Raw genomic sequence first — 27,105 nt, forward strand, 5'->3', positions numbered from 1 at the left:
ATTATTTCCTACGACATTTCCTGCGAAAATTCCAAATATATGTTTTGAAAAATATAGATTTTATTAAAATTTGCAGAAGTTTTCGTAGTAATAATTTTCCTTTTGTAAGAATATATTTCTGCAGAAAATTAAAATATGCATTATAAAAACATGCCACTTCATGCAATTGCCTCGCCGTATTGAAATTAGGAACAAGCGACAATTGCTTTAGTACGTCCTTTTTTTTAAAAGTGAAGTATATTAAAATTTTAGTTAAAAATTTGGTTAGTTAAAAAATTTATTTGATTTCTAGTATACATGGAATATAGCCACCTTTCCCCCCAAAAGACACCACCAAAATCAAATACCGCATGTTTGCATTGTTTCGCAAATGGTTGGGTTTTATGAATTCCCCAAAAGACACCACCAAAATCAAATACCGCATGTTTGCATCGTTTCACAAATGGCTGCGTTTTATGAATTCCCCCCAAAAGACACCATTAAAATCAAATACTGCATGTTTGCATCGTTTCACAAATGGTTGCATTTTATGAATTTAGTGTAACGTAAACTTAATCCTCCATTTCTCATCAACATAAATACTTCACATTCGCTTCACATTTTCCACACACAATCACAATTCTCACTCATTTTTCTCTTTTAGTATTATTATCATCATCACATCATCATCATCGCAATGGACCCTTCCAAGAACACAAATTCTACCCCAAACAACTCTCCCCCGGTTTCCCCTCCACACTCTCCATCTGAACATGATAACACTCCTACTGAAACAAACCCTATCCTTGAGGCCGAGGGTTCTTTGGAAAATGTTATCATGAAAACTGTTGAGGAAGTTTGGGCTGAGTTAACTGCGGGTGATGATGAAATATACGGAAATGAAAGTGGTGATGGTGGTAATGAAGACGGCGGAGACCAGGATGGCGATGCCTCTAGGCCTCTGGTGATCGCCGTTACTGCGGACTGTGCAAATGTGCCTGTGATGGGAAGTGGTGGTGGTGTTGGTGGTAGTGGTAAGGGCTCGAAGAAAAGAAAAAGTAATCAAGTTAGAAACCCTCCTCAAGGAACTCCAACTTGTCCATAATGTAGAAGACAGTTTGCGACAGGGAAGGCAGCGTTTGGACACATGCGAAAACATCTCGAACGCCTGCACCGTGGTTTCTTTCCGCCACCTACTTTTGAACCACCACAATTGCGTGCGGCTGAGGGTATATATATACATATACATATATGACTTTATACTAAATATAGTTTTATAATAAATATTTAATTGAAAGTATGTTTAAGATTATAGTTTTATAATAAATATTTAATTGAAAGTATGTTTAAGATTATTATAAAACTATTTTTTTTTTATGTTTATGTGATTGTTGGATTAATTGAACATTTATATGAATGTGGTTTTTCTTATGTGGTTGATTGTTTTCATGTGATGGTGGTAATCAGGTGGATGAAGAAGTGCAACATGTTGTTAGAGGACTTATTGTTGATTTGAATCGCTCCCTTGTAGCAGAGGAAGGGCCTTCTGCTGGCGACGGCAGTGGAGGAAAAAAGAGAAGCCAACCAGCGGGGTCCGCAACAGCACTTGGACCACCACTTCCACCAACACAGAGTGGGAATAGGAGAAATGAACCAGCACCACTTGAAACGGCTGATGATGAAAATGAAGAAGGGATAAAATTTTTTGATTTGAACAGGTTACCTTCTTCAGATGATGATGAAAGCGGAGAGAATTGAGTGATGCTGCAGAGATTGTCCAACTTGGTTTTTTTTTTATATTTAATCATGCCTACTAAGTAGTTTGTTTGTTTTGGTTTGTTGCTTTTTTGATTGTTGTGTTTTCTGGATTTTGAATGTGTAATGGAAGTTGAACATCTATGCAATAGTAACCTATTATTATATATTTATCTATGTTGGAGCATTACTGTAAATTAGTATTTATTTTGTTAGTTTTAAAATAAGAAAGTATATTATAAGTTATCCATTTTTGGCTATATGAAGATATGATATGTATTGGATACAGTTGGATGCAGTTTACAGATTTAGGGCAATTGATGATGAGGTTTATATGCGGTAATAGAATCTTTGAAATGGTTAAGTGGATCAGATTTATCGTTCAATGTTTCTTAATTATGCTTAATTTACAAACAAAATTTGAAATATGGAACACTATGTATTACACTATGTTTTCAAGTAGTGGCTATATCAGCACTGTATCACTGTTGTGTAGTAGTAAGATTTGATCAAACTGATATTTTGGCAATTCACTGTTAGCAACACTAGTTGAAAGATGAAGCTATGAAAGGATTTCAAGAACTGGTGAATCTGAATTGAACACGTTTAATGATGTTCATGCAGTATCTCTGCACTTAATTCAAACGAAGATGAAGCTATGAAAGGATACAAGAACAGTGGTACTAGTAGCAATTATTTTCGTAGTTTATATAATAGTTTTTGTTTTAACAATTAGCCTTGATTTGAGTAGGCCAAATTTTCATTAGGATTTCATTGTCATTTTTTGGTTAGAGTTAATTATAAAACTTGAATTTTATTCACCCATAAGACTAACCAGGAAAAGGATATAGTTAGATATATCCTGCAAATATGATCACTTGTTGACAACATACTACTAAATTTTATTTTACAATTGTTGATGCTTCAGGTTTTTAACTCATTTTATAAGGTAGGTGTTGTTTTCAATGAGTCTTACTGTATGAATTTGAGGTTTAAACTATGGTTTCTAGTTTCTGGTGTAATTTTTTTTTTGTCTTTGGATCTAAATTGGTTTTAAAACATACCATGCTCTACATTGCAACAAGTTCAACCTGTTTGAACTGGTCGATTAAATTAAGTACAGATAAAACATACAATTGTATTAAATACACTCAATAGTATTAGTTTCTGTAGGTTTTGATATTAATGTGTAGGTATTAGTTACTAGGATTTGAATTAAAAAAACCTAATTATATTGTTGTTTAATGTCAAGGAATTATAAGTTACATGGGAACCCTTTTTTGGATTTAATTTGTTTTGATAACAGGAACCTCTTATGAACTTGTTTAAGATGAATTATAAGTTAGGTTTAGATAACCCTTCGGTATTATGTTGATTGGTTGGGAATAAGTATCATACATAGTTTTTTTTTGTTCACTTTAATTTCCTTTGGTACTGCTTTGAGATAACATGGATTGAATTAGTAGCACTGTCTTTAATTAATTTAGATGTCATGTGATTTATTAAGCTGCTTAAGTTTTAGTTTCACCATCTCACCCTCTAACAATAACACAATGTCCCTGTTATTGTAAATATAATGGAAATTGTAGATCCTGTATACTTAGTACAATTTTCTAATGATTGAATGCATTTTTTTTCTGCTATTGTGATTCTAAGTAGTTACATTGGTGTACACTCAAAATCATATAATGTTATTTGATTGCAACTTGTTATTGTGGATACTTTAGTTTTCTGCGAAATTATTTTCTACGACATTTCCTGCGAAAATTCCAAATATATGTTTTGAAAAATATGGATTTTATTAAAATTTGCAGAAGTTTTCTTAGTAATAATTTTCCTTCTCTAAGAATATATTTCTGCAGAAAATTAAAATATGTGTTATAAAAATATGCCACTTCCTACGATTGCCTCGCCGTATTGAAATTAGGAACAAGCGACAATTGTTTTAGCACGTCCTTTTTTTTTAAGTGAAGTATATTAAAATTTTAGTTAAAAAATTGGTTAGTTTGGATATTTTATTGAAAATGTTGCGTATAGTGGTAAAAAAAACTATCCATTAGACATAGATTTGTTCACGGAATATATTACATTTATTGGACTACGAGAGAAAAATGTGAATAAATTTGGATACAGACATATTTTAAAAAAATTATCCCATACACTTAGATTTATTCCTCCCCCTACAACTTATAAAATATTCTCATTTTATCTTTTTTTTTAACATATCAACTACTTTACCATTTTATTTTAGTTTTTCAAAAATGATGAATTTGAATCCTACACTAGTTTCCTGGATAAATTTTAGAAAAGATATTAGGTAAGTATCTTTCTTTTATGGGATAAGTTTATATCATGTTTTCCGGTTTAATGTTTTGTTTACCGAATAACATATAACATATTTATTCAATGGTATAACCTATACTAAATAATTTGGGGTTTATCCGTGTTCCTGATAAACAATTACTTAGTTTTAAATTTTTTGTTTGAAGGATCAAACTAGTAAATTATAGGGCTAGTTTGTGCTAATTTTATGGAAAAAGAGAATTTAATGTTGTCGGGTTGTTTGTAATGAATGTTGATTATCTTAGTAAAGCAATCAAGTTTTGAAAGTAAATGAACTAAATGATTTCGACTGGGTCGAAACTAAATACTTGGATGGTAAAGAAAATAAGTAAAGAATAACTTAAATAGAAACAGGATTTATTCGTATAAATGTAAAAGTGGTAGGCAAAAGACAATTACTTCAATTTAAAATTTGACTAGCCTTCAATTGGTATCCATGTCATATTTGCATGCCTGACTAGCCTTCAATTGGTCTCCATGTGTCAAGTCCGATACCAGACTTCTCAATGTCGAATGTTGTTGCTTTTTCTTCCAAAATGTTTGATCGAAAGACATCTTAACTTTGTCTTAGGTCTGCAGAAATTTCAGCTGGTTTATCTTTCGAATTTCCCCTTTTGGAATTTCTTGGCTTACATTTGGATATAAGTTTTTGGTACATGTCATTTTATGCATCAAATAACTTGACTCTAAGTAATCTCATATACATTTTTCAACTTTTTTTTATGTTTCACAAATATGGAGATCTCTTTTATGATATTTGATTAAAAAAATCAAATATGTGTAGATACTACTGATGCATTCTCAAATTCACATAAATTTTATACACAAAAAGAGGTGACAGGATGCATTAAGGAGGTTGGAATCAAACATAAAATGATTGTTACCATAACTCGTTCAGATACTGAAACAAGTAAGAGAAAGAGAAGTCACAAAGTAATATTTAGTTGTGATAAAGATGGAAAATACAAGGAAGTGGATAATGCAACACAAAGTACTACTAAGAAATATGGTTGTTCATTCAAAATCAAGTCAACACCTTCGAAAGATGGTTCTGGATGGAAGATTAATGTAAAATATGGACCTCACAACCATAATTTACTTGATATATTATAAGGTCATTTGTTTGTTGGTCGGCTAAGTGCATATGAGCGATAATATGTATTTGATTGCTTATTTTGATTAATGCTTTTTATATGAGATACTCTTTTAATATGATCTTGGGCACATAGGGAATACTGACTATTAGTCTATATGTTGGAACTAGGGAAATTGATATGATTATGCTGGTTGAATGGGGATAGGAGGCCCCGAGTAGTGGCAGTTGAGTTAACGTTTTGTGCATCGCTTAATTTCACTTACGATGGTTGAATAGGGAAAAAAGATACCGAGTGGTAATTAGTGAGTTATACACCAAGGAATTGAGTATAGTGGTTGGGTTAATTCGTCGTGAAAATATAATAAAATTCTCATTCATGTAATGCATTACACATCAACGGGGGAGAAATAAGGGATCCTATACAAAATCTGATTGCTTTCTTGTTAATTCAGAACAACTTTTATTTTATCGCATTCAAACTCAAACCCCTCCCTCTATCGTTACTTTTTATAATTGCACAATTATTGTCTTGTTAAACAGCAGCCTCTAAGTGTCATACCCCAATTTTGACCCTGAACCATTGAATCGATACATACGCCGTGACATTCGTATCATCCACATAGCATAACATGCATTTCATCCCTAATAGTGCCCAAAATGTCAATTAGATTAAACTTTCGGATTTACAAACAGATCGATCAAACTAATTCTCAAATGCACGTGAAATAAATTGACGAATATTTCAAAATTGAACATGAATACATCAATTCTATTAATCTACTGTTCGCGTAGTTTAACCTGACGTGCTCGTTTTTTTTACTACTTTTTCTATCGCATTGTAATCAGCTTGAGCCTTTTAGCCGATCACTTTTATTTCAAAATTTGATCAAAACCGGTATGTTTTCGGGAAGTTTATTTTATGTTGATGATTTTGATACATTCAATTTAATTTTTTGAGCAATTTTGCGTGTGACTTTTATTCATTTTGAGTCTTTCAATTTTTATTTTTACGATAAAATGTTCAAAATATTTAAATAGGATTAGTTATGTTTTTTTTTGTGTTTTTATTTTTATTTTAATTCATTTAGTTTTATTTATTTTAGTCTCTTAAACAAATATTCAAAGGGGACTTTAGACTTTTATTATTTATAAAAACCCTAGTTGTCATCCTATATAAGGGGCCAATGCATGAACAAGAAGGGGGGACCGATAACGCCGCGCCTCTCAACTCACTTTGATCCTCTCATTCATTTCAAAAGATAGCAAAAAAACAAAAACAAAAGTTTGTTTTTTAGGTTCTCAGCCTCGTCCTCCCTCTGGTTTCACATCCATCATCATCTTCACATTCAATTTTTTTTACTCAGACAAATACTCCCCTCCTCAACGTTACCTCACTAACCCTTTTCTCATTCATTACTGCACAAAAAAAACCTTTTATCTCTTTTCATCCCACCATTATTCATGTACATACTATACCAACACCATAACAAAATTCTGCTTCATGTAAAATATCATCTCACCACCATTATGAATAAGTTTTGATGTTCTTCTTTTCTTCATGAAGTTTCACCTCACAACACCTTTTCTCATCTTCTAAGACTCTCAGCACAACCTTCCATAATACTTATTTCCTTCCACCAACAAACCATAGATTACTTGTTCGGTTCAATATAAAATCACACAACCACTGTAACCGTTCACCTTACACCAATTCTCTCAGTTCCTACTCCGACCATGAACGCTGAACCGCATAACACCACGGTACTTCTTCCCATCTCCAATCCTTTTTTTTTTGTTTTCTTCGCGAATGTACAGTACAATAATAGAAAAGGCAAACTAAACTAAAAGCAAATTAAAGAATACGAAAAAAACAGACAGACTATGTTATATACTGTCGATAGTTGTGGCGTCTACGGGGAATCACATGACGGCGCATGCGGCGGGGTTATCATCGCTGAAAGCAGTAGTATACCTATCTTCCGTAGAACTAGCACCTGCGAGGCTAGAAACGTTAGGATCATAAGCGTTTCTAACGTAACCGGAAGGTGCTTTTTTGTCGTAAACACCAGGAGCATAAGGGTGTGCAACCACGTCGTATGGAACGTAAGGCCATATCTCAGCCGTTTTCCCCGTTCGATACACGATTCGTTTCACCACCTTGGAAGGCTCTACGTAACCCGTAACGGTTACCTTGTTTGCTTTCCGGTCAACTTCCACTTTGTAATACCCCAAAATTTACCCTTCACTTTTTCATGGAAAGCATGGGATTGCATTAGCATCATACTAGGTCATACTCATTGCATACTGCATTAGTGACTTGGAAATCAGGGTTTGATTGACCACTCCTTAACCAGAAGGAGCCCACACAAGGCAAGACTGAGAATTGAACTTCATTCTCCAAATATAAAAGTCTCAAGGGTCTTAAGGAGGTCCATATGTCTTATTATGGTCCTCAGTTTCATCAATGGAAGATTCAAAGCTCTCAGAGTGTGCATCTGGAGTTAACCAGAAATCAGGGTTTCACGGCTATCTGCAACAGGAAAGGTTTGGTTGGAAGTGAAGGGGCTCATTCATGCCATGATTATAGAGGCATCTTGGCCTAGGAAGATTCACAATTATCTCACAAAGATCCATTGGCAATCAGTGCAATCAGTTCCTAGTCATCTTTGCCCTAAAACTAGGTTTTGGTATAAAATCGGTTTATTTCTGATTCCTTTGGTGAAACTCATTTCCATGGCCCTCCATATGTCCACAAGGGTCTGCATGTAAAAAATCAGCTCTTTATTTGATCTAGAGGTGCTTCAATTGATCAATGGAATCGGGAATCAGACAATTTGGGAAAAGTCAACTATGGGGTCAGAAAAGTCAACTCCTAACATTTTGAAAGTGGAATCTTAAAATTCATGCCTAAGGGATCCTACAGGTGAAATTTGATCAAGGTTGGATCATGGATTCATCGCTTAATCAGGATTTAGAAAAGTTACTAAATTTGGAAATAGTTGACTTTCCATTTAAGGCAAGTTTTTATGGTTTTTGCACCCACTTTAAGCCAATTTTCCATCAAGATGAAAGCTCCATTTGAAAATTTCTCCAACATGAAAGTTGTTCCTTTTTTCCAAGCTTTCTAGAGATATAACGTTTGTTTCATTTGGATTAAAATTGAGAAAGTTATGCTTGGTCAAAGTAAGACATTATTTTAGGACACTTAGAAAATTTTCTAAGTCCAAAATTTGCCAAATTTGTCAAGACTTATGGGCCAGTTTTCTTGCACTTCAAGACATCTTTTGAAAATACTTTCTTCATGACAGTTTTACCTTGTTATGTCCTCTTTCACATCCCTTTGGAATCATCCCATTTGAATCATTGGTTTGGAAGATACACTCATCTAAAGTTGGTATCATAGGCTGAATTTTTTGACAGCATTTAGGCCAAACTGGCCCAACCATTTTGCAGCCATGAGACCTGAACTTTATGGCCATTTTTCACCTCTTTCCACTCGCCATTTCAAGATGTGTTCAACATGAAAAATGTTAAGTTACATGCCCTCTTTCTACTGTTTGCATTGCTTTGCCATTTGGACATGTTCTCATCAAGTTACAAGGTCATAAAGTCACCCTCTTGAACTTATTTCCAAAAAAAATCATGCCATGTTGCACAAACCAACCAACACATGTTTTCCTCATTTGGCCATGTACATTTTATGTTCACTCACTTAAGCTTTTCCACATTTAGAGTTTCATTTCACACCTCACCTTTTGTGGCATTTTGCTCATGAACCAAAACCACACACTTAAGCCCATTCAAACACTTAAAACCCTACATATATAAACTCCTAAAACCCTAATCAGAATGGAGGCTGCTACATTTTCGACCTAAGCAAGAGCAAGGCAAAGGCAAGGTTGTTTCTCACTTCTATTTTCCATTCTTCAAGTTTGCAACACCATTGAAGTATCTTCCTTCTCTTTCCTCTCATCCCAACAAGAAGCAGTGGACTTTCTCCACTAGGTAATCAATCTCTTTTTACATCATCCCATTTGGAGCACTATAGAGGGAGATATGTTAGTTGGAAGGTTGGAAGAAATTGTTGCGTTTTTTCACGTTTTTTCACGTTTTTTCAGCATTAATGCATGGCTTTTACGTTTTCTTTGCATGCTGCATGAAGAAATAACATGTGTCGCTCGGTGGTCCCTTGGATCGCGCGTGTGCGTTTGATCATGTTCGTCCATTCCACTGTTTTGTCTTTTGTGACTTACTTCACATGGCCAATTGATTCAACGTGCTACATAGACTTCATTAAGCTGAACATTTATTTTTTGGTCACGCTGCAATAACCGTTTGGGTCGGGCCTCTCATGCGCTCAGACGCTATCCACACCCCATGCACTCATGGCCCATCACATTTCATTATTTCATTTTCATTTTATTTTTTTCAATTTATTTTATTTTTCTGTTTTCATTTTAAATTAATAAAATATTTTTATTTATTCATAAAAATACCAAAAAATAGTTTTTTATATTTTTTAATGTTTTATTTAATTTATTTAATTTTTATTTTCATATTTTATTTAATGTTAATATTTTATTTTAATTGTTTATTTCAAGTGGTTCTTTTAAGCATACTTTTTTGCATTTATTTTATTTTCATGACTTAGAATTATTTTTAACTTCTGATTTTTGGGATGAAGGTTGACCAATGTCTCATGGTCAACCTGACCTTTTCTTGGAATTTTATTTCCCATTTTTAATTTATTTTGGATTTATTTTTTACCTAGTTTGCTTGGTTGACTTTTCATTTGACTTCTGTTTTGATTCAATTAATTCAATAACCAATTTTCATTATTTTTGAAATCTTTTTGGGGGATGATGATGTCCTGACCCCACCTCATTTAATTTATTTTTTCATAATTTATTGAATTAATTTACTATTTATTTGATAATTTTTAAGTTGACTTGACTTTACAGTTGACTTTTTTATGATTGATGTTTGACATAGGGATTGCTTAGAGCAATTGAAGAGATCTTTTGATCCTCCCTTGTTCATCTCACATGCCACATATTAGAGGCCTTTAATCTTGATTTTATTTGATCTTTGCATCATTTCCCGATTAAATTATTCATTGATCCTTTGTGTGCATAATTTTACTTGTCTGATTCATTTGATATTTTTTATACTTGTTTCTTTCATCCATGCTTCTATTGTTTGATTGATTAACATGTTTACACTTATCATGCATTGTCTAATGCTCATTCATTTCATTCTTTGATTATTTGATTTGACCATATACTTGTTTATTTATCTGACTCGATTAAACTGTTGCCTACTTGTATGTTGTATGAGGCACATATTATTATTGTTTGATTACCATGAACAATCCCCATTCATAACAAATGTACCCCTCTACCATGAAGTGTATAATGTTTATTCTTTCATTCTTTATTCATCTGTTAATACAAGAACTAAAACAAACATCCGATAACCATTTCAAAACAAGATCAAAACCTCGATCCAACGTCGAGTAATTATTTTTCAAACTTAACATAACCAGCACGTATTCATCCATCCTTTTGTAAGTCGATTGCTTCATGCATCGTCATTTCTCTTGTAAGTCGATTGCTTCATGCATCGCCATCTACCACCTATAAGTCGATTGCTTCATGCATCGCCATCTACCCTTACCCTCACCTTGCTCCATTCGTCGATTCTTGTTCCGTTTAGGTAGCACCCATTAGGTAGAATTCCCATATTCTTTTGTATGTTAACATAGGTAGAATTCCCTTATTCTTTTGTATGATAACATAGGTAGAATTCCCTTATTCTTTTGTAGGATAACATAGGTAGAATTCCCTTATTCTTTGCATGCTAACATTAGGTAGATATTCCCATTTGTAAATCCTAACACTTAGGTCCATATTGCATGACAACTATAGGGCAAAGCTTCCCCTTTTTTTAGACCTTCAGTGCGTCTCCGATCCTGTGGCATGTAGTCCGTTCTATTGCAAAGAGGTAACTGCCTAAGACTCGATTCAGCGAGCTGCGACACCTGCTGCTAGGACGTGAACACATTGCCCACTTTCCTTTGACACAACTGGTGTCCTCCTTTGTAAGTCCGTGTTCAGATGGCAATCCCTAGGTAGCCGAACTACGGCAACTCTGATTCTCATGTTCATATGAGATACGTAGGCACAAGATGTGATGTCTTGTCGAGTTCCTTTTTTGAATAACGACTAACAACTAATCTTTGTTTGCTTTCGCCCTTGTCGCGATTCTTTTCTCTCGCCCTCGTTGCAATCGAGACCTTCCCTTTCTCTTGCCCTAGTGGCAATCGAGACCCTTATTCCCGTAGTTAGCTGAACTACGTTTTGCTCTGATTCTCATTCCTGATGAGATACGTAGGCATAAGACGCGATGTCTTAGCGAGCACACTTCTCTTTCACCCATAGGTAGCCGAGCTACGAAGGCTCTGATTCTCATATTCAGATGAGATACGTATGCAGTGGATGCGACATCCGTGCGAGTCATTTTCTTTTGACCTCCTTTTTAGTAAATAGTACATTAGATATACGCACACCCTTTAGACAAGAACAACAAGAGTGGATCCCGTAGAGTACTACGGATGTGCAGGGGTGCTAATACCTTCCCTTCGTATAATCGACTCCCGAACCCAAGATTTGGTTGCGAGACCTTGTCTTTTCCTTTCCTTTCTCCAGGTTTACTTCGAGCGTTTCCTTTCCCTCCTTTGGGATAAATAACGCACGGTGGCGACTCTTCTATCATTTTCTTTTTCGCCGGTTATTTCTTCGCACACTATATTTTTTAGGCTGCGACACACTTGTGTCACCCCTTTCATCCCTTCCACATATTTTTTCACTTTTCTCTCACATCCTTCGCAATCCATCTTCACTTTCACCTCCACCGTCTGGAATTGTTTGCGCTTTTTCTTGTATTTGGAACTTCTTCGGTAAGAGCAGTCAAAGAGGTCGGAGATGTGATCAAGAGCACCCATGGTGTATAACCGTTTGATGATGTTATTGTGTTACAAATTCTACTTCAGAGTTCAATATTTATAGAGATGGTGTATAACCGTTTGATGATGTTGCTGTATTAAAATTTAATTCATAAATTCAAAGATACCTTTATTTATTTTTCAGTCAAATGAAAATTTTAATATTCCAATTTAAAAACGTAAAGGAATAATGATTTTCTGATTTCTCTGACAAATAATATTATCTTATATATTTGATTTCTAGTATACATGGAATATAGCCACCTTTTCCCCCAAAAGACACCACCAAAATCAAATACTGCATGTTTGCATCGTTTCGCAAATGGTTGCGTTTTATGAATTCCCCCAAAAGACACCACCAAAATCAAATACTGCATGTTTGCATCGTTTCGCAAATGGTTGCGTTTTATGAATTCCCCCAAAAGACACCACCAAAATCAAATATTGCATGTTTGCATCGTTTCGCAAATGATTGCGTTTTATAAATTTAGTGTAACGTAAACTTAATCCTCCATTTTTCATCAACATAAATACTTCACATTCGCTTCACATTTTCCACACACAATCACAATTCCTTGTAGCAGAGGAAGGGCCTTCTGCCGGCGACGGCAGTGGAGGAAAAGAGAGAAGCCAACTAGTGGGGTCCGCAGCAGCACTTGGACCACCACTTCCACCATCACAGAGTGGGAATAGAAAAATGAACCAGCACCACTTGAAGCGGCTGATGATGAAAATGAAGAAGGATAAGAAAATTTGATTTGAACAGGTTACCTTCTTCAGATGATGATGAAAGCGGAGAGAATTGAGTGATGCTGCAGAGATTGTTCAACTTGGTTTTTTTTATATTTAATCATGCCTACTAAGTAGTTTGTTTGTTTTGGTATGTTGCTTTTTTTATTGTTGTGTTTTCTGGATTTTGAATGTGTAATGGAAGTTGAACATCTATGCAATAGTAACCTATTATTATATATTTTTCTTTGTTGGAGCATTACTGTAAATTAGTATTTATTTTGTTAGTTTTAAAATAAGAAAGTATATTATAAGTGATCCATTTTTGGCTATATGAAGATATGATAGGTATTGGATACAGTTGCATGCAGTTTGCAGATTTAGAGCAATTGATGATGAGGTTTAAATGCGGTAATAGAAACTTTGAAATGGTTAAGTGGATCAGATTTATCGTTCAATGTTTCTTAATTATGCTTAATTTACAAATAAAATTTGAAATATGGAAATTTAAGGTGAAAAATGTATAAATTAAGAAAGAGAGTGTATAGTCAAACATTACAATATAAAAAATATAGGATTATAAAATATAGTGTCTGGAAAAGTTTAAAACAAAACTACATTTTTTAAATTATAAATAACTCACATTTATTTAGTCGAATTAGTAAATAGCAATTAAGCTATTTCATTCATCCAATTTACACATACTAAAAAATATAATTACTGTTTTATAAAAGAAAATTATAAAAGATTTTATAAAATTGTCATATATTAAAGATAAGTTTAAAGAATTGAAAAAAAAAAGAAAATAACAAATACTTAAAAATATAATATAAAAAATAACATTAATAATTCATTGATATTGTAAAATATTTTATAAATTATTAATAAAGGTATAAACTTTTTCTCAAACGACTTATAATAATAAAAATTAGAATATATAGTTGATAAAAAATAGAAAGTAACAAATATCACATGAGTTTTTATTATGAATAGTTGAACACACTAATATGATTTTTAGTTATAAAATGAATTGTATAGTCGTATGATTGTTAAATTCATAAGCATTGTGTGAATGAAATTGTATTTAAAATATATGATAATATGGATCATTTATAATTATTTTATGATAAAAAATGAAACAAATATATGATTATTTATTTTAATTTTTTTTATCAATTATGTGAGTTGTATAGTCATATATTTTTTATTAACAAAATAAATCATATCATCTTCAATGCAAATAGTAATAGAACATGATATAGAAAATACGGATTTAGATTATCTAAAATAATATATTGAAAAATATTATTATATAAGAAAGTGGTACAATTATAAAATGTAATGTGCGGAAAATATCAGGTTAGAGCGGAAAATTATAATTAAATATTAAATTTATATATATAGTCTTTAATATATTTAAATATATGATGAAATTAAATAAAGTTATTTTTATTAGATAATTTTATCGTCTTTTTAGTTTTTAGAATATTTTATTTTTCTTTAGTTTTGATAATGTTCTTGTTCTCAAAACTATCAATCGGTAATTTCATTCTTTAAATCAATAATATTCTATTTTCAATTCAAATTCATATATTTTATATGGCCCTTCATACACTTATCAACAACAAAATCAGAAAGAATTTTTTCAAAACTCTTTTCATAAATTATCTCAGGAGAAAGAAACATATTTCAACAATAAAATAGTTATTGGTGAGCAAATTAAATCCTCACAGCTTGCTTTCAAAGAAATATCTCAAAAGTTCTCTAATTCATTCAAAAACTCACATGAAAAATTGAAATAAAAATATGCTCTCAAGAGAACTATAGAAAACAAGCCAAAAGAAGAAACCATAAATCTTAAAGATTTGATTGGAAACCGTCAGTTATTATCAAACAACCATTGTTAGTGTATGTTTCGTCTCTAGCAATGCTTACGACATAAATATAAAACACAAACAAACAAATATCTTCAACGATTTTAGTTGAGTCAAAGTTCATAGATCCACTTTTGCGACCACTAGCGAAACCACCAAAATTATAACGACCACTAGTGAAACTCTCATATTTACAACAACATCCGATCAAACCATTTTATTGTAATTTTTTCATGATAGATATCAAATATTCAATATTTAAATATTCAATATTTGATCCGTGTTAATTCTCCAAAATCACCTCTGGTGCCGCCTCATTAGCCAAATCCATATGAAAAAGCCTCATTCTCACCTCTAGAACCACCATATCTATTATAATCATGTAGGATAGATTTTTCAAATTTGTGTCCTTTCACTTTACTTTTTGTTTTAGCTTTTTATAAAGTATCAAAAAAAAAAAAAAATAGAATTAGAAACAAGTCTATGTAATGAAAAAAAATGTGTTGTGGTTTAGGAAATTGGATTAGCTGTAGTTGGCATTTTGCCGCATTCACGCGGTCACAATATTTATAATGGTTTGAACAAGGTTGGATGATTCATATTTAATATGATTTTGAATTTTTAAAATAGTAAACATACTGATTTTGTAATATAGACTGTTTGATCTCAATTGAACATACATGAAACCTTGACAACATGAATTCATCATTTTTCCAACTAAAGTGAATCAAAATCTATGGTTTAGGTGTGATGCATTGAGGTCAACTAATCATTTCAACTGTCAGAATCTGCGTTTTAGACTGAAAGTGACGGTAAAAAGCATCAAGAGGACAATTTTGAGAGCATTGAAAGTCATTTGAGATTAGTACTTCAAGGATTTTCTGATACGATCTTCATCTAATCAATTGGTATTTGATTGTATCGTTATGAGTAGTTAAACATCTCTAAACATATTTTGAACCTGTTTGGACATAGGTTTAATTTGTCATTTCATGAATAATTGGAGTTATATATCTATTCAATAGCTTATTTTGATTAATACTTTTTATATGAGATACTCTTTTAATATGATCTTGGGCATATAGGGAATACTGATTATTAGTCTATATGTTGGAACTAGGGAAATTGATATAATTATGCTGGTTGAATGGGGATAGGAGGCCCCGAGTAGTGGCAGTTGAGTTAACGTTTTGTGCATCGCTTAATTTCACTTACGATGGTTGAATAGGGAAAAAAGACACCGAGTGGTAATTAGTGAGTTATACACCAAGGAATTGAGTATAGTGGTTGGGTTAATTCGTCGTGAAAATATAATAAAATTCTCATTCATGTAATGCATTAGACATCAACGGGGGAGAAATAAGGGATCCTATACAAAATCTGATTGCTTTCTTATTAATTCAGAACAACTTTTATTTTATCGCATTCAAACTCAAACCCCTCCCTCTATCGTTACTTTTTATAATTGCACAATTATTGTCTTGTTAAACAGCAGCCTCTATGTGTCATACCCCAATTTTGACCCTGAATCATTGAATCGATACATACGTCGTGACATTCATATCATCCACATAGCATAACATGCATTTCATCCCTAATAGTGCCCAAAATGTCAACTAGATTAAACTTTCGGATTTACAGACAGATCAATCAAACTAATTCTCAAATGTACGTGAAATAAATTGACGAATATTTCAAAATTGAACATGAATACATCAATTTTATTAATCTACTGTTCGCGTAGTTTAACCTGACGTGCTCGTTTTTTTTACTACTTTTTCTATCGCATTGTAATCAGCTTGAGTCTTTTAGCCGATCACTTTTATTTCAAAATTTGATCAAAACCGGTATGTTTTCGGGAAGTTTATTTTGTGTTGATGATTTTGATACATTCAATTTAATTTTTTGAGCAATTTTGCGTGTGACTTTTATTCATTTTGAGTCTTTCAATTTTTATTTTTACGATAAAATGTTCAAAATATTTAAATAGGATTAGTTATGTTTTTTTTTGTGTTTTTATTTTTATTTTAGTTCATTTAGTTTTATTTATTTTAGTCTCTTAAACAAATATTCAAAGGGGACTTTAGACTTTTATTATTTATAAAAACCCTAGTTGTCATCCTATATAAGGGGCCAATGCATGAACAAGAAGGGGGGACCGATAGCGCCGCGCCTCTCAACTCACTTTGATCCTCTCTCATTCATTTCAAAAGATAGCAAAAAAACAAAGAAAAAAAAGTTTGTTTTTTAGGTTCTCAGCCTCATCCTCCCTCTGGTTTCACATCCATCATCATCTTCACATTCAATTTTTTTTACTCAGACAAATACTCCCCTCCTCAACGTTACCTCACTAACCATTTTCTCATTCATTACTGCAAAAAAAAACCTTTTATCTCTTTTCATCCCACCATTACTCATGTACATACTATACCAACACCATAACAAAATCCTGCTTCATGTAAAATATCATCTCACCACCGTTATGAATAAGTTTTGATGTTCTTCTTTTCTTCATGAAGTTTCACCTCACAACACCTTTTCTCATCTTCTAAGAATCTCAGCACAACCTTCCATAATACTTATTTCCGTCCACCAACAAACCATAGATTACTTGCTTCGGTTCAATATAAAATCACACAACCATTGTAACTGCCCACCTTACACCAATTCTCTCAGTTCCTACTCCGACCATGAACGCTGAACCGCATAACACCACGGTACTTCTTCCCATCTCCATCTCACCTTATATACATTTTATTTTCAACCATTAAACTTTATGTTGATATAACCTTTCTCTACAATATCTTCTAAACCCGCATTCACTCTTACACTACTCATTATCATTCTCTAAACCCTATCACCCTTGCATACTCATTAATTATCTCCCTCTCTTCAATGGAGTTATGGGGGTTGTTGAGGTTAAAGTTAGTGGATATGTCAAATTTGGATCTACAACAATTTAAAGCATGCGTTCATCTTTCTCAAGATGCACTTGGTGAAAGACAAAGCTAATGTGCATTTTTGTTATTCTTTACTTGAAAGTTGGTGACGAGAAGCTTGTTTTAAGAACCCTTACCAAAGAGAAAATTCCTTAGACTACCCTTGAGTTGGTTCTGGACAAGAAGTTTGGGCCTTCTCACTGTTCTAAAACTTCTAGAGTCCATTTTTGTGGATACACAGAGCCATGCAAACCGCTACCACTTTCCTCCCCCAACCTCCTTCATACGTAAACACCATTTCACCCTCCTTTCCTTCTGACACCAGAGAAAAGTAACTCAAATCCACCTGCTGCAAAAACCACCACCAAACATGCCCCCTACTAACATTCAAGAACCGATATCACACACCATCACCAGGCTCCGAACCTCATTCTTCTTAAACAACCACTCGGAACCAAAACGCTACCCTAATCTCTGATTAATCACCGTACAACACAACACACCACCACCAAGAAATGGTGAAAGAAACCTGATGTCTGTTGTTGCATTTTGTAATATTTAATCCAATGGTAGACATGGTTTAGACATGATTTTCAGGCAATGCAATGGTGAAAGAAAGCTGATGTCTGTTTGTTGCATTTTGTTATAACTATTTCAATGGTAGACATGGTTTAGACATCTCACATGCTTCTTCAAATTCACAATCCAGCTAATATACATCTACCACCTAAATATATATCAGATTTATGTGAAACCTGTGTAGGACCTGATAGATAACATCTCAGAAACAGTGATTGGAGGCAAGAAGATAACTAATAAGGAACACAAGATCACTCTGAACCACATTTTATATTCTTGCAAGATAAACTCGATGAAACTTGCATACCACAACAGAACTTTGTGGTCAATTAAACTTTCTTTAGCATGGATAAGCTTGTTGTCTGGTGGGGTAATATGTTTATTTTTGTATTATAAGATGGTATTTGTATAGTCTATTATATTACATTATTTGATAGGTGTGAATAATGACCTCTTAGACAGTACCATGTGACCCTATAAGTATATACTTCACCAATCATTCAACTAGCCAATGCTTTCTATATATATTTATGGTTACAAACTTATCCACATCCTAAAGCATTCCAATTTCAAAAGATTGGTTATAGTTTTCAAAGAGTTGTCTTAAAATCAAGTCTTCTCAAGTTTTAACACATATAGTAATGGGTTTTCGCTTCCCTGGTATCATCAGAAGCACATCATTTTCTGCAAAACAAGGAGTTTCAAAAGGTGTAGAGGTGCCAAAGGGATATGTTGCTGTGTATGTTGGAGAGAAACTAAAGCGTTTTGTGATCCCAGTATCATACTTGAATCAACCGTCGTTTCAAGACTTGTTGAGTCAAGCCGAGGAAGAGTTTGGATACAATCATCCGATGCGAAAAGAGTCTGACATAGCTTAGTAGAGATATGTTTTTGTAAACTAGGCATATTATGAAATTGAAATGATGTGAAAAACTGACTATTAGATTGACAGAGTTAGAATTTAATGATAATGAATTCAATTACTCAAACATCATCTCTGTGTTTTGGTTTCTTGCACTTAAGAACTTATGAAATATACTATATGAGTAGTTTTAATTTGTTGCTATAAAAATTGGACTTGGTATTCTGGAAAATTTAAAAGCAGGAATATATAATAACTCATCATTCCTAGAAAGTGCAATGCAGAATTATTTTCCCTAGGACAAAAGTTGAACTAGCAACAAATTTTCCCTAGGATTATATACTGTCGATAGCTGCGGCGTCACTGAGGAATCACATGACGGCGCATGCGGCGGGGTTATCATCGCTGAAAGCGGTAGTATACCTAACTTCCGCAGAACTAGCACGCGCGAGGCTAGAAACGTTAGGATCATAAGCGTTTCTAACGTAACCGGAAGGTGCTTTTTTGTCGTAAACACCAGGAGCATAAGGGTGGGCAACCACGTCGTATGGAACATAAGGCCATAGCTCAGCCGTTTTCCCCGTTCGATACACGATTCGTTTCACCACCTTGGAAGGCTCCACGTAACCCGTAACGGTTACCTTGTTTGCTTTCCGTTCAACTTCCACTTGTGTCACCCCTTTCATCCCTTCCACGGATTTCTTCACTTTTCTCTCACATCCTTCGCAATCCATCTTCACTTTCACCTCCACCGTCTGGAATTGTTTGCGCTTTTTCTTGTATTTGGAACTTCTTCGGTAAGAGCAGTCAAAGAGGTCGGAGATGTGATCAAGAGCATCCATGGTATAACCGTTTGATAATGTTGCTGTCTTACAAATTCTACTCAGACTTCAATATTTATAGTAAACTAAGTTTCTGACAAAATTAGTTAAGGATTCTAAATCGGACACGTCCACGTGTCTGATTATCTGAATAGTCGGTGGTTGTTTTTGTCTTTATATGATGTTTTCAAACCACCGTCATTTGGGCTAGTTAGCCAAATGCAGATAAATGGGAAAAAAGGATTTAGTATGGATATGGTGTGACATATTTTGATAGCTTTATTTTCAAATCCCATTGCAAAATAGATTAACGTAATATTATTTTCCATCATTGCATCCTAAAATGCCATTTATTATTAGTTTTCTTTTATATAATATAATTATAATTATTAAAATTTAATTATAAATTCAAATATAATTTTATTTATTTTTTAATCAAATGAAAATTTTAATATTCCAATTTAAAAACGTAAAGGAGTAATGATTTTCTGATTTCTCTGACAAATAATATTATCTTATAAGGAAATTTATTTGATTTCTAGTATACATGGAATATAGCCACCTTTCCCGCCAAAAGGCACTACCAAAATCAAATACTGCATATGTTTGCATCATTTCGCAAATGGTTGCGTTTTATGAATTTAAAAATCAAATAATGAATGTTTGCATCCTTTCGCAAATGGTTGCGTTTTATGAATTTAAAAATCAAATAATGAATGTTTGCATCGTTTCGCAAATGGTTGCGTTTTATGAATTTAGTGTAACATAAACTTAATCCTCCATTTTTCATCAACATAAATACTTCACATTTTTCACACACAATCACAATTCTCACTCATTTTTCTCTTTTAGTAATATTATCATCATCACATCATCATCATCGCAATGGACCCTTCCAAGAACACAAATTCTACCCCAAATAACTCTCCCCCGGTTTCCCCTCCACATTCTCCATCTGAACATGATAACACCCCCACTGAAACAAACCCTATCCCTGAGACCGAGGGTTCTTCTGAAAATGTTATCATGAAAACTGCTGAAGAAGTTTGGGCTGAGTTAACTGCGGGTGATGATGAAATATACGGAAATGAAAGTGGTGATGGTGGTAATGAAGACGGCCGAGACCAGGATGGCGATGCCTCTAGGCCTCTGGTGATCGCCGTTACTGCGGACGGTGCAAATGTGCCTGTGATGGAAAGTGGTGGTGGTGCTGGTGGTAGTGGTAAGGGCTCGAAGAAAAGAAAAAGTAATCAAGTTAGAAACCCTCCTCAAGGAACTCCAACTTGTCCAGAATGTAGAAGACAGTTTGCGACATGGAAGGCAGCGTTTGGACACATGCGAAAACACCCTGAACGCCTGCACCGTGGTTTCTTTCCGCCACCTACTTTTGAACCACCACAATTGCCTGCGGTTGAGGGTATATACATATATGACTTTATACTAACTATAGTTTTATAATAAATATTTAATTGAAAGTATGTTTAAGATTATTATAAAACTATCTTTTTTATGTTTATGTGATTGTTGGATTAATTGAACATTTATACGAATGTGGTTTTTCTTATGTGGTTGATTGTTTTCAGGTGATGGTGGTAATCAGGTGGATGAAGAAGTGCAACATGTTGTTAGAGGACTTGTTGTTGATTTGAATCGCTCCCTTGTAGCAGAGGAAGGGCCTTCTGCCGGCGACGGCAGTGGAGAAAAAAAGAGAAGCCAACCAGCGGGGTCCGCAGCAGCACTTCGACCACCACTTCCACCATCACAGAGTGGGAATAGGAGAAATGAACCAGCACCACTTGAAGCGGCTGATGATGAAAATGAAGAAGGGATAAGAAAATTTGATTTAAACAGGTTACCTTCTTCAGATGATGATGAAAGCGGAGAGAATTGAGTGATGCTGCAGAGATTGTTCAACTTGGTTTTTTTTATATTTAATCATGTCTACTAAGTAGTTTGCTTGTTTTGATTTGTTGCTTTTTTTATTGTTGTGTTTTTTGGATTTTGAATGTGTAATGGAAGTTGAACATCTATGCAATAGTAACCTATTATTATATATTTATCTATGTTGGAGTATTATTGTAAATTAGTATTTATTTTATTAGTTTTAAAATAAGAAAGTATATTATAAGTGATTCATTTTTGGCTATAGGAAGATATGATATGTATTGGATACAGTTGCATGCCGTTTGCAGATTTAGTGCAATTGATGATGAGGTTTATATACGGTAATAGAATCTTTGAAATGGTTAAGTGGATCAGATTTATCGTTAAATGTTTCTTAATTATGCTTAATTTACAAACAAAATTTGAAATGGTTAAGTGCATGTTATTCTTTACTTGAAAGTTGGTGACGAGAAGCTTGTTTTAAGAACCCTTACCAAAGAGAAAATTTCTTAGACTACCCTTGAGTTGGTTCTGGACAAGAAGTTTGGGCCTTGTCACTGTTCTAAAACTTCTAGAGTCCATTTTTGTGGATACAGAGCCATGCAAACCGCTACCACTTTCCTCCCCCAACCTCCTTCATACGTAAACACCATTTCACCCTCCTTTCCTGCTACAAAAACCACCACCAAACATGTTAACATTCAAGAACCGATATCACACACCATCACCAAGCTCCGAACCTCATTCTTCTTAAACAACCACTCGAAACCAAAACGCTACCCCAATCTCTGATTAATCACCGTACAACACAACACACCACCACCAAGTCATCGTTGTCCCCATCATCTATCTCGGTTAACTCACCGCGAGATCAACCGTTAAACCGTCGGAAACACCGCGAGTAGTTCTCGTCTTCTTCTTTATGGCTCTCTATTTATTTCTTCATGAAAATATTTGAAATTGTGCTTTGTGTAAAAGTATGATTTTGTTGAATGTGTTTGTGAAACATTTTGAAAGGATGAAAGGTTCCCTTTTCTGTGTCTGCAAATCGTAAGTGAAAGAGAAAGTTTATGTTGCTTTTGTTTGTTAATCCAATGCCACATGTTAGAATTTAATTGGTGAAAATTTGAATTTGAAAACCCTCTCTCTTTTTTCTCCAAATGGGCGCCGAGTGAGTAGCTTGTTTTCACCCTTTTTTTAAAAAAAAATTCTTCTTTTTATCTTTCTTTTATTTATTTAATAATAATATTAGAATTAGGTTAGTTTGGGCTTTAGGCCCATTTTACATAGAAACCCATTATTATTATTATTATTATTATTATTATTATTATTATTAGTATTAGTGTTATTATTATTATTATTTGTTTATTTATTATTTTATCTTTTTGATTAATTTAATTTAGTAGTAAATAAATAAATTAGATTTTAATTTATCGTTTGGTTATAGTTCTAACTAATTATTTGCTAATTACTAAATGTATTGTTTGACTATTTGTTTGGTCATTTGCTTTGTGCTTAGTCCTTCCATGAATTTATCTCTATCCATGTTCATACCCTTTTGTATGTAAATAATCACACTCCATACTATCACACATGTTAAAATCAATTTCAACTTTTCACAAATTCAATATCCATTTTAAAATAAACACAATTCATTCTCAACCATTTCAAAAATCTAACACAATATCAAATTATTTTCCTAAATAAATAAGAAAGAAGAGGACATTGGAATCTAGCATTCTGGTGGAAACCATCGAATGATCGATCTCGAGCCACGCATTTTAGGTTAATCGTTCATTCTTTTATTTCGTTCTTAAAATACTTAAATCAACTTGGACAAATAAGGGTCGTTGTGATCTAGCATTCTGGCGTAACTCTTTGAACAATTTATTCTTATTAAGCATTCGTTGTCCATCAAACAATTTTCTCAATTAATCTTGAATGAAAAAGGACTGTTATAATCTAGTATTCTGGTAGAACCCCGAATGATTGATCCCGAGGGTTAGGTCTTGTTCTCATCAAATGTTCGTCATTCACCTAAAACATGAAACCAATCAAACTTTTTTTCCGTCGTCGTGCGATTGATCCTAAAAACCTTTTTATAAACAAAAAACATTTTATCTTAAGATGATGCAAAGCAATGTGTCATCCATAATCGTTGAGTTAAGATAAATGACGTTTTCCCGTGAATGTTGATTTGTAAATTCATTCAAGGTGATGCAAACGCCCGCTCCTCACCTATCTTGGATAAAACAATATTTTTTGTCGATTGATACAAGATAACTTTTGCTAAAATCGACCAACAACACACATTTTCTATCTAGAACTACGTATGCCTTTAATTCTCTATTGCACTCGGAGATCCGTAGGAGTGAAACCCGCAATCTTGTCAGACATATTAATAAATAAAAAATTACGACCCCTTTCTTTTTCTCTTTACACTTTAATAATTCGAAGAAGACAATTAATATAAGCGAACATTCTAAATAATTGGAGTTATATTTCTATTCAATTGCTTATTTTTCTTAATGTTTTTTATGTGAGATACTATTTTAATCTAATCTTGGGCACATAGAGAATACTGACTATTACACTTGTTGAATGGGGATAGGAGACTCCGAGTAGTGGCAGTTGAATTAACGTTATGTGCATCGTCTAATTTCCCTTACGATGGTTGAATAGGGATAGAAGACCCCGAGTGGTAATTAGTGATCTATAAACCAAAGAATTGAGTATAGTGACTGTGTTAATTCGTCGTGGAAATATAATAACATTCTCATTCAGGTAATGCATTAGACATCAAAGAGAAATAAGGGATCTTATACAAAATCCAACTATTTTCTTATTAATTCAGAACAACTTTTATTTTCTCGCATTCAAACTCAAACCCCTCCCCCATTGTTACTTTTTATAATTGCACAATTATTATCTTGTTAAATAACAATCCATATGGAATCAATATCTTTTTAATACTGTAACATTATCGATACACTTGCCGAAAAATTATCACCCTACTCATTGTCATTCCTAAAGGGAGTAAAGCTTTCATTCCCCTTATCTCATCGATTTATTAAAAAATAAACATTAGAAGAAAATTTAAGATTTTGTGACATTAAAGTTGCAACATTTCTTTAATAACCACCCTCCTTCGAACTTTACGCCAGTTCTCGCGAAACTTTTATCTAATTGCCTCCTTACACACCACTTAAACCGCCCTCAGTCAACATCTACGAAGTGGTTTAAACGATCTCTCACAAACCCCTAATCTATCGCACTCTCTCAACCTCTCACAAACCCCTCATGTATTTCAATATCAACTTTCAATCCCTATGAATCTTGAAATTCTAATGTAATTGTGTGTTTTCAACATCATCATTCAAATTGAGTTGAATAAAGTTGTGTTGTCAACATCTATTTTTCATTTTCTGGGATTAAAATAAGAATGTCACGTATTGAGTAGGGGTAAAAGTTCAAACACTTTTATTATATTTGTGTATTGTGTACTTTGAATTTCTTTTTCTATATAATGTGAATTTGAAGAAATATGCATTGTTTAGTGCAATTCCAAGGGACAATATTTGTTCTTAAATTCATGTAGATAACTCTTTTAGCCTAGTGAGACATTAGGTTATACTTGCATCTATATGCTTGTGAGAAATTTTCTATTTTTTAAGCAATTTGTGTTGTTTAATAGTGTAGTGGTATCTGAATAAACCACTATTGTTCAACAATACACTATGTATTACACTATGTTTTCAAGTAGTGGCTATATCAGCACTGTATCACTATTGTGTAGTAGTAAGATTTGATCAAACTGATATTTTGGCAATTCACTGTTAGCAACACTAGTTGAAAGATGGAGCTATGAAAGGATTTCAAGAACTGGTGAATCTGAATTGAATACGTTTAATGATGTTCATGCAGTATCTCTGCACTTAATTCAAACGAAGATGTAGCTATGAAAGGATACAAGAACAGTGGTACTAGTAGCAATTATTTTCGTAGTTTATATAATAGTTTTTGTTACAACATACTGTTGAAAAGTATATTTTCGGCAAATATTTTAATATTGTATCCACAAAGATTGGTTGTTATTACCGCCGTTCTATAATCCAAATTGTTATAAGTTTAAAATGTAACCAAGTTGTTTTGTTTGAAAGGTATCTTTTGAGTAAAATGTCACTAAACACTACGCCAAAAACTGGAATAGATAGCGCACCTTAGAGGGCGCTTTCTTAAAGAAGCGCACTCTAAAGTGAAGAGAAAAAATAAGGAGCGAACAATTGGAATAGACAGCGCACTTTAGAGGGCGCTTTTGTAACAAAGCGCCCTCTAAAGTGAAGCGAAAAAATAATGAGGAAATGGAGGGACACCAATAGAGGGCGCGTTTATGAAAGCGCCCTCTAAGGGTACCCTTAGAGGGCGCTTTTAAAAAAGCGCTCTCTAAGTCCATGTACAATTTCCAGTTTATAAGGCGCTTTTGGAAAGCCTTAGAGGGCGCTTTTAGAAGCGCCCTCTTAGGCCCCCTTTAGAGGGCGCTTTTTTGACACAAGCGCCCTCTAAGGTCAAACATTAAAATTATAACATATACTGCATGTCTCTTTATTTTCCCTCTCTATATGCTATTTCGTTTACGTAACTAGGTTTTCTCTCTACTGTGATTACTCTCTACTGCGATTACTCTCGTCCTCCGTTCGTTCTCCCTCCCTCACCGTCGTCGTCGTCGTCGCCTTTTTCTGCTGCTGCGTTCACGTTCACTGAGTTATCTGCGTCCACCGTCGCTGTTCACTTTCTTCTCCATCGTTACCGTCACCTTGAAGGTATTTCTCTTCTCCATTGTTACCGTTCACTTTCTTCAGGTGTTTGATTAGGGCATTTTCTAAACTGAGTTTTACATTTTGTGCATTATGTTGATTAATGTTGTTTAGGGCAAACGAGCACTATATGGTGTTCATGAGCACCTTGTTGTAAGGTTTTTTATTTCTGATTGAAAACTGATGTCATTTGGAGTGTGTTTGAGCTTGTGCTTGGAAGTTTGATGATTATGGATGCAAGTTTGTTCATGTTCCAAACACCATAAGTTTGCATTGGTCTTTTGTATGCAGTGGGTGTGTGTGAGTTTGTATTCAATAATGATAAAAAAAGAGAGAGTTTAGATTGTTGTAACATGAGAGAAATGGAAGGTATATGAATGTGTTTTTTGTGTAGCTTCACGAATATGGTCATTGTCTTACTTGGGTC

The 27,105-nt window shown here is 33.7% G+C and overlaps 3 protein-coding genes across 3 annotated transcripts in view; 1 reads left to right on the plus strand and 2 right to left on the minus strand.

Annotated features, from left to right (window-relative positions):
• Positions 1–7,093: 7,093 nt before the first annotated feature.
• On the minus strand, positions 7,094–12,176 carry LOC127105915 (heavy metal-associated isoprenylated plant protein 26). Its single transcript, XM_051043128.1, has 2 exons — positions 11,996–12,176; positions 7,094–7,383 (listed from the first exon to the last, which is right to left on the minus strand). Exons 1-2 carry the CDS (start codon positions 12,174–12,176, stop codon positions 7,094–7,096), a joined length of 471 nt encoding a protein of 156 aa, XP_050899085.1.
• Positions 12,177–18,926: 6,750 nt separating this feature from the next.
• Positions 18,927–27,105, minus strand: part of LOC127105914 (heavy metal-associated isoprenylated plant protein 26) — a 58,596-nt gene continuing 50,417 nt past the window's right edge. Inside the window, exon 2 of the mRNA XM_051043126.1 lies at positions 18,927–19,974. Within this exon, the coding sequence (XP_050899083.1) occupies positions 19,531–19,974 (444 nt within the window). The 3' untranslated portion in view covers positions 18,927–19,530. The remainder of the gene's footprint in view (positions 19,975–27,105) is intronic.
• Positions 21,145–27,105, plus strand: part of LOC127105912 (uncharacterized) — a 48,398-nt gene continuing 42,437 nt past the window's right edge. The window contains exon 1 of the mRNA XM_051043124.1: positions 21,145–21,397. Coding sequence (XP_050899081.1) covers positions 21,172–21,397 — 226 coding nt within the window. The 5' untranslated portion in view covers positions 21,145–21,171. The remainder of the gene's footprint in view (positions 21,398–27,105) is intronic.

Source organism: Lathyrus oleraceus, chromosome 7 (assembly GCF_024323335.1).
Source record: "Lathyrus oleraceus cultivar Zhongwan6 chromosome 7, CAAS_Psat_ZW6_1.0, whole genome shotgun sequence".
Taxonomy (NCBI): Eukaryota; Viridiplantae; Streptophyta; class Magnoliopsida; order Fabales; family Fabaceae; genus Lathyrus; species Lathyrus oleraceus.

What these genes read in the sequence shown, in the direction of transcription:
- LOC127105915 (XM_051043128.1), bottom strand. Translation starts at nt 12,176, where the DNA reads ATGGGTGCTCTTGATCACATCTCCGACCTCTTTGACTGCTCTTACCGA. An exon ending in AGGGGTGACACAAGTGTGTC is followed by an intron (nt 7,384 to 11,995) that starts GCAGCCTAAAAA and finishes ACAAAGTGGAAG; the next exon opens with TTGACCGGAAAGCAAACAAG.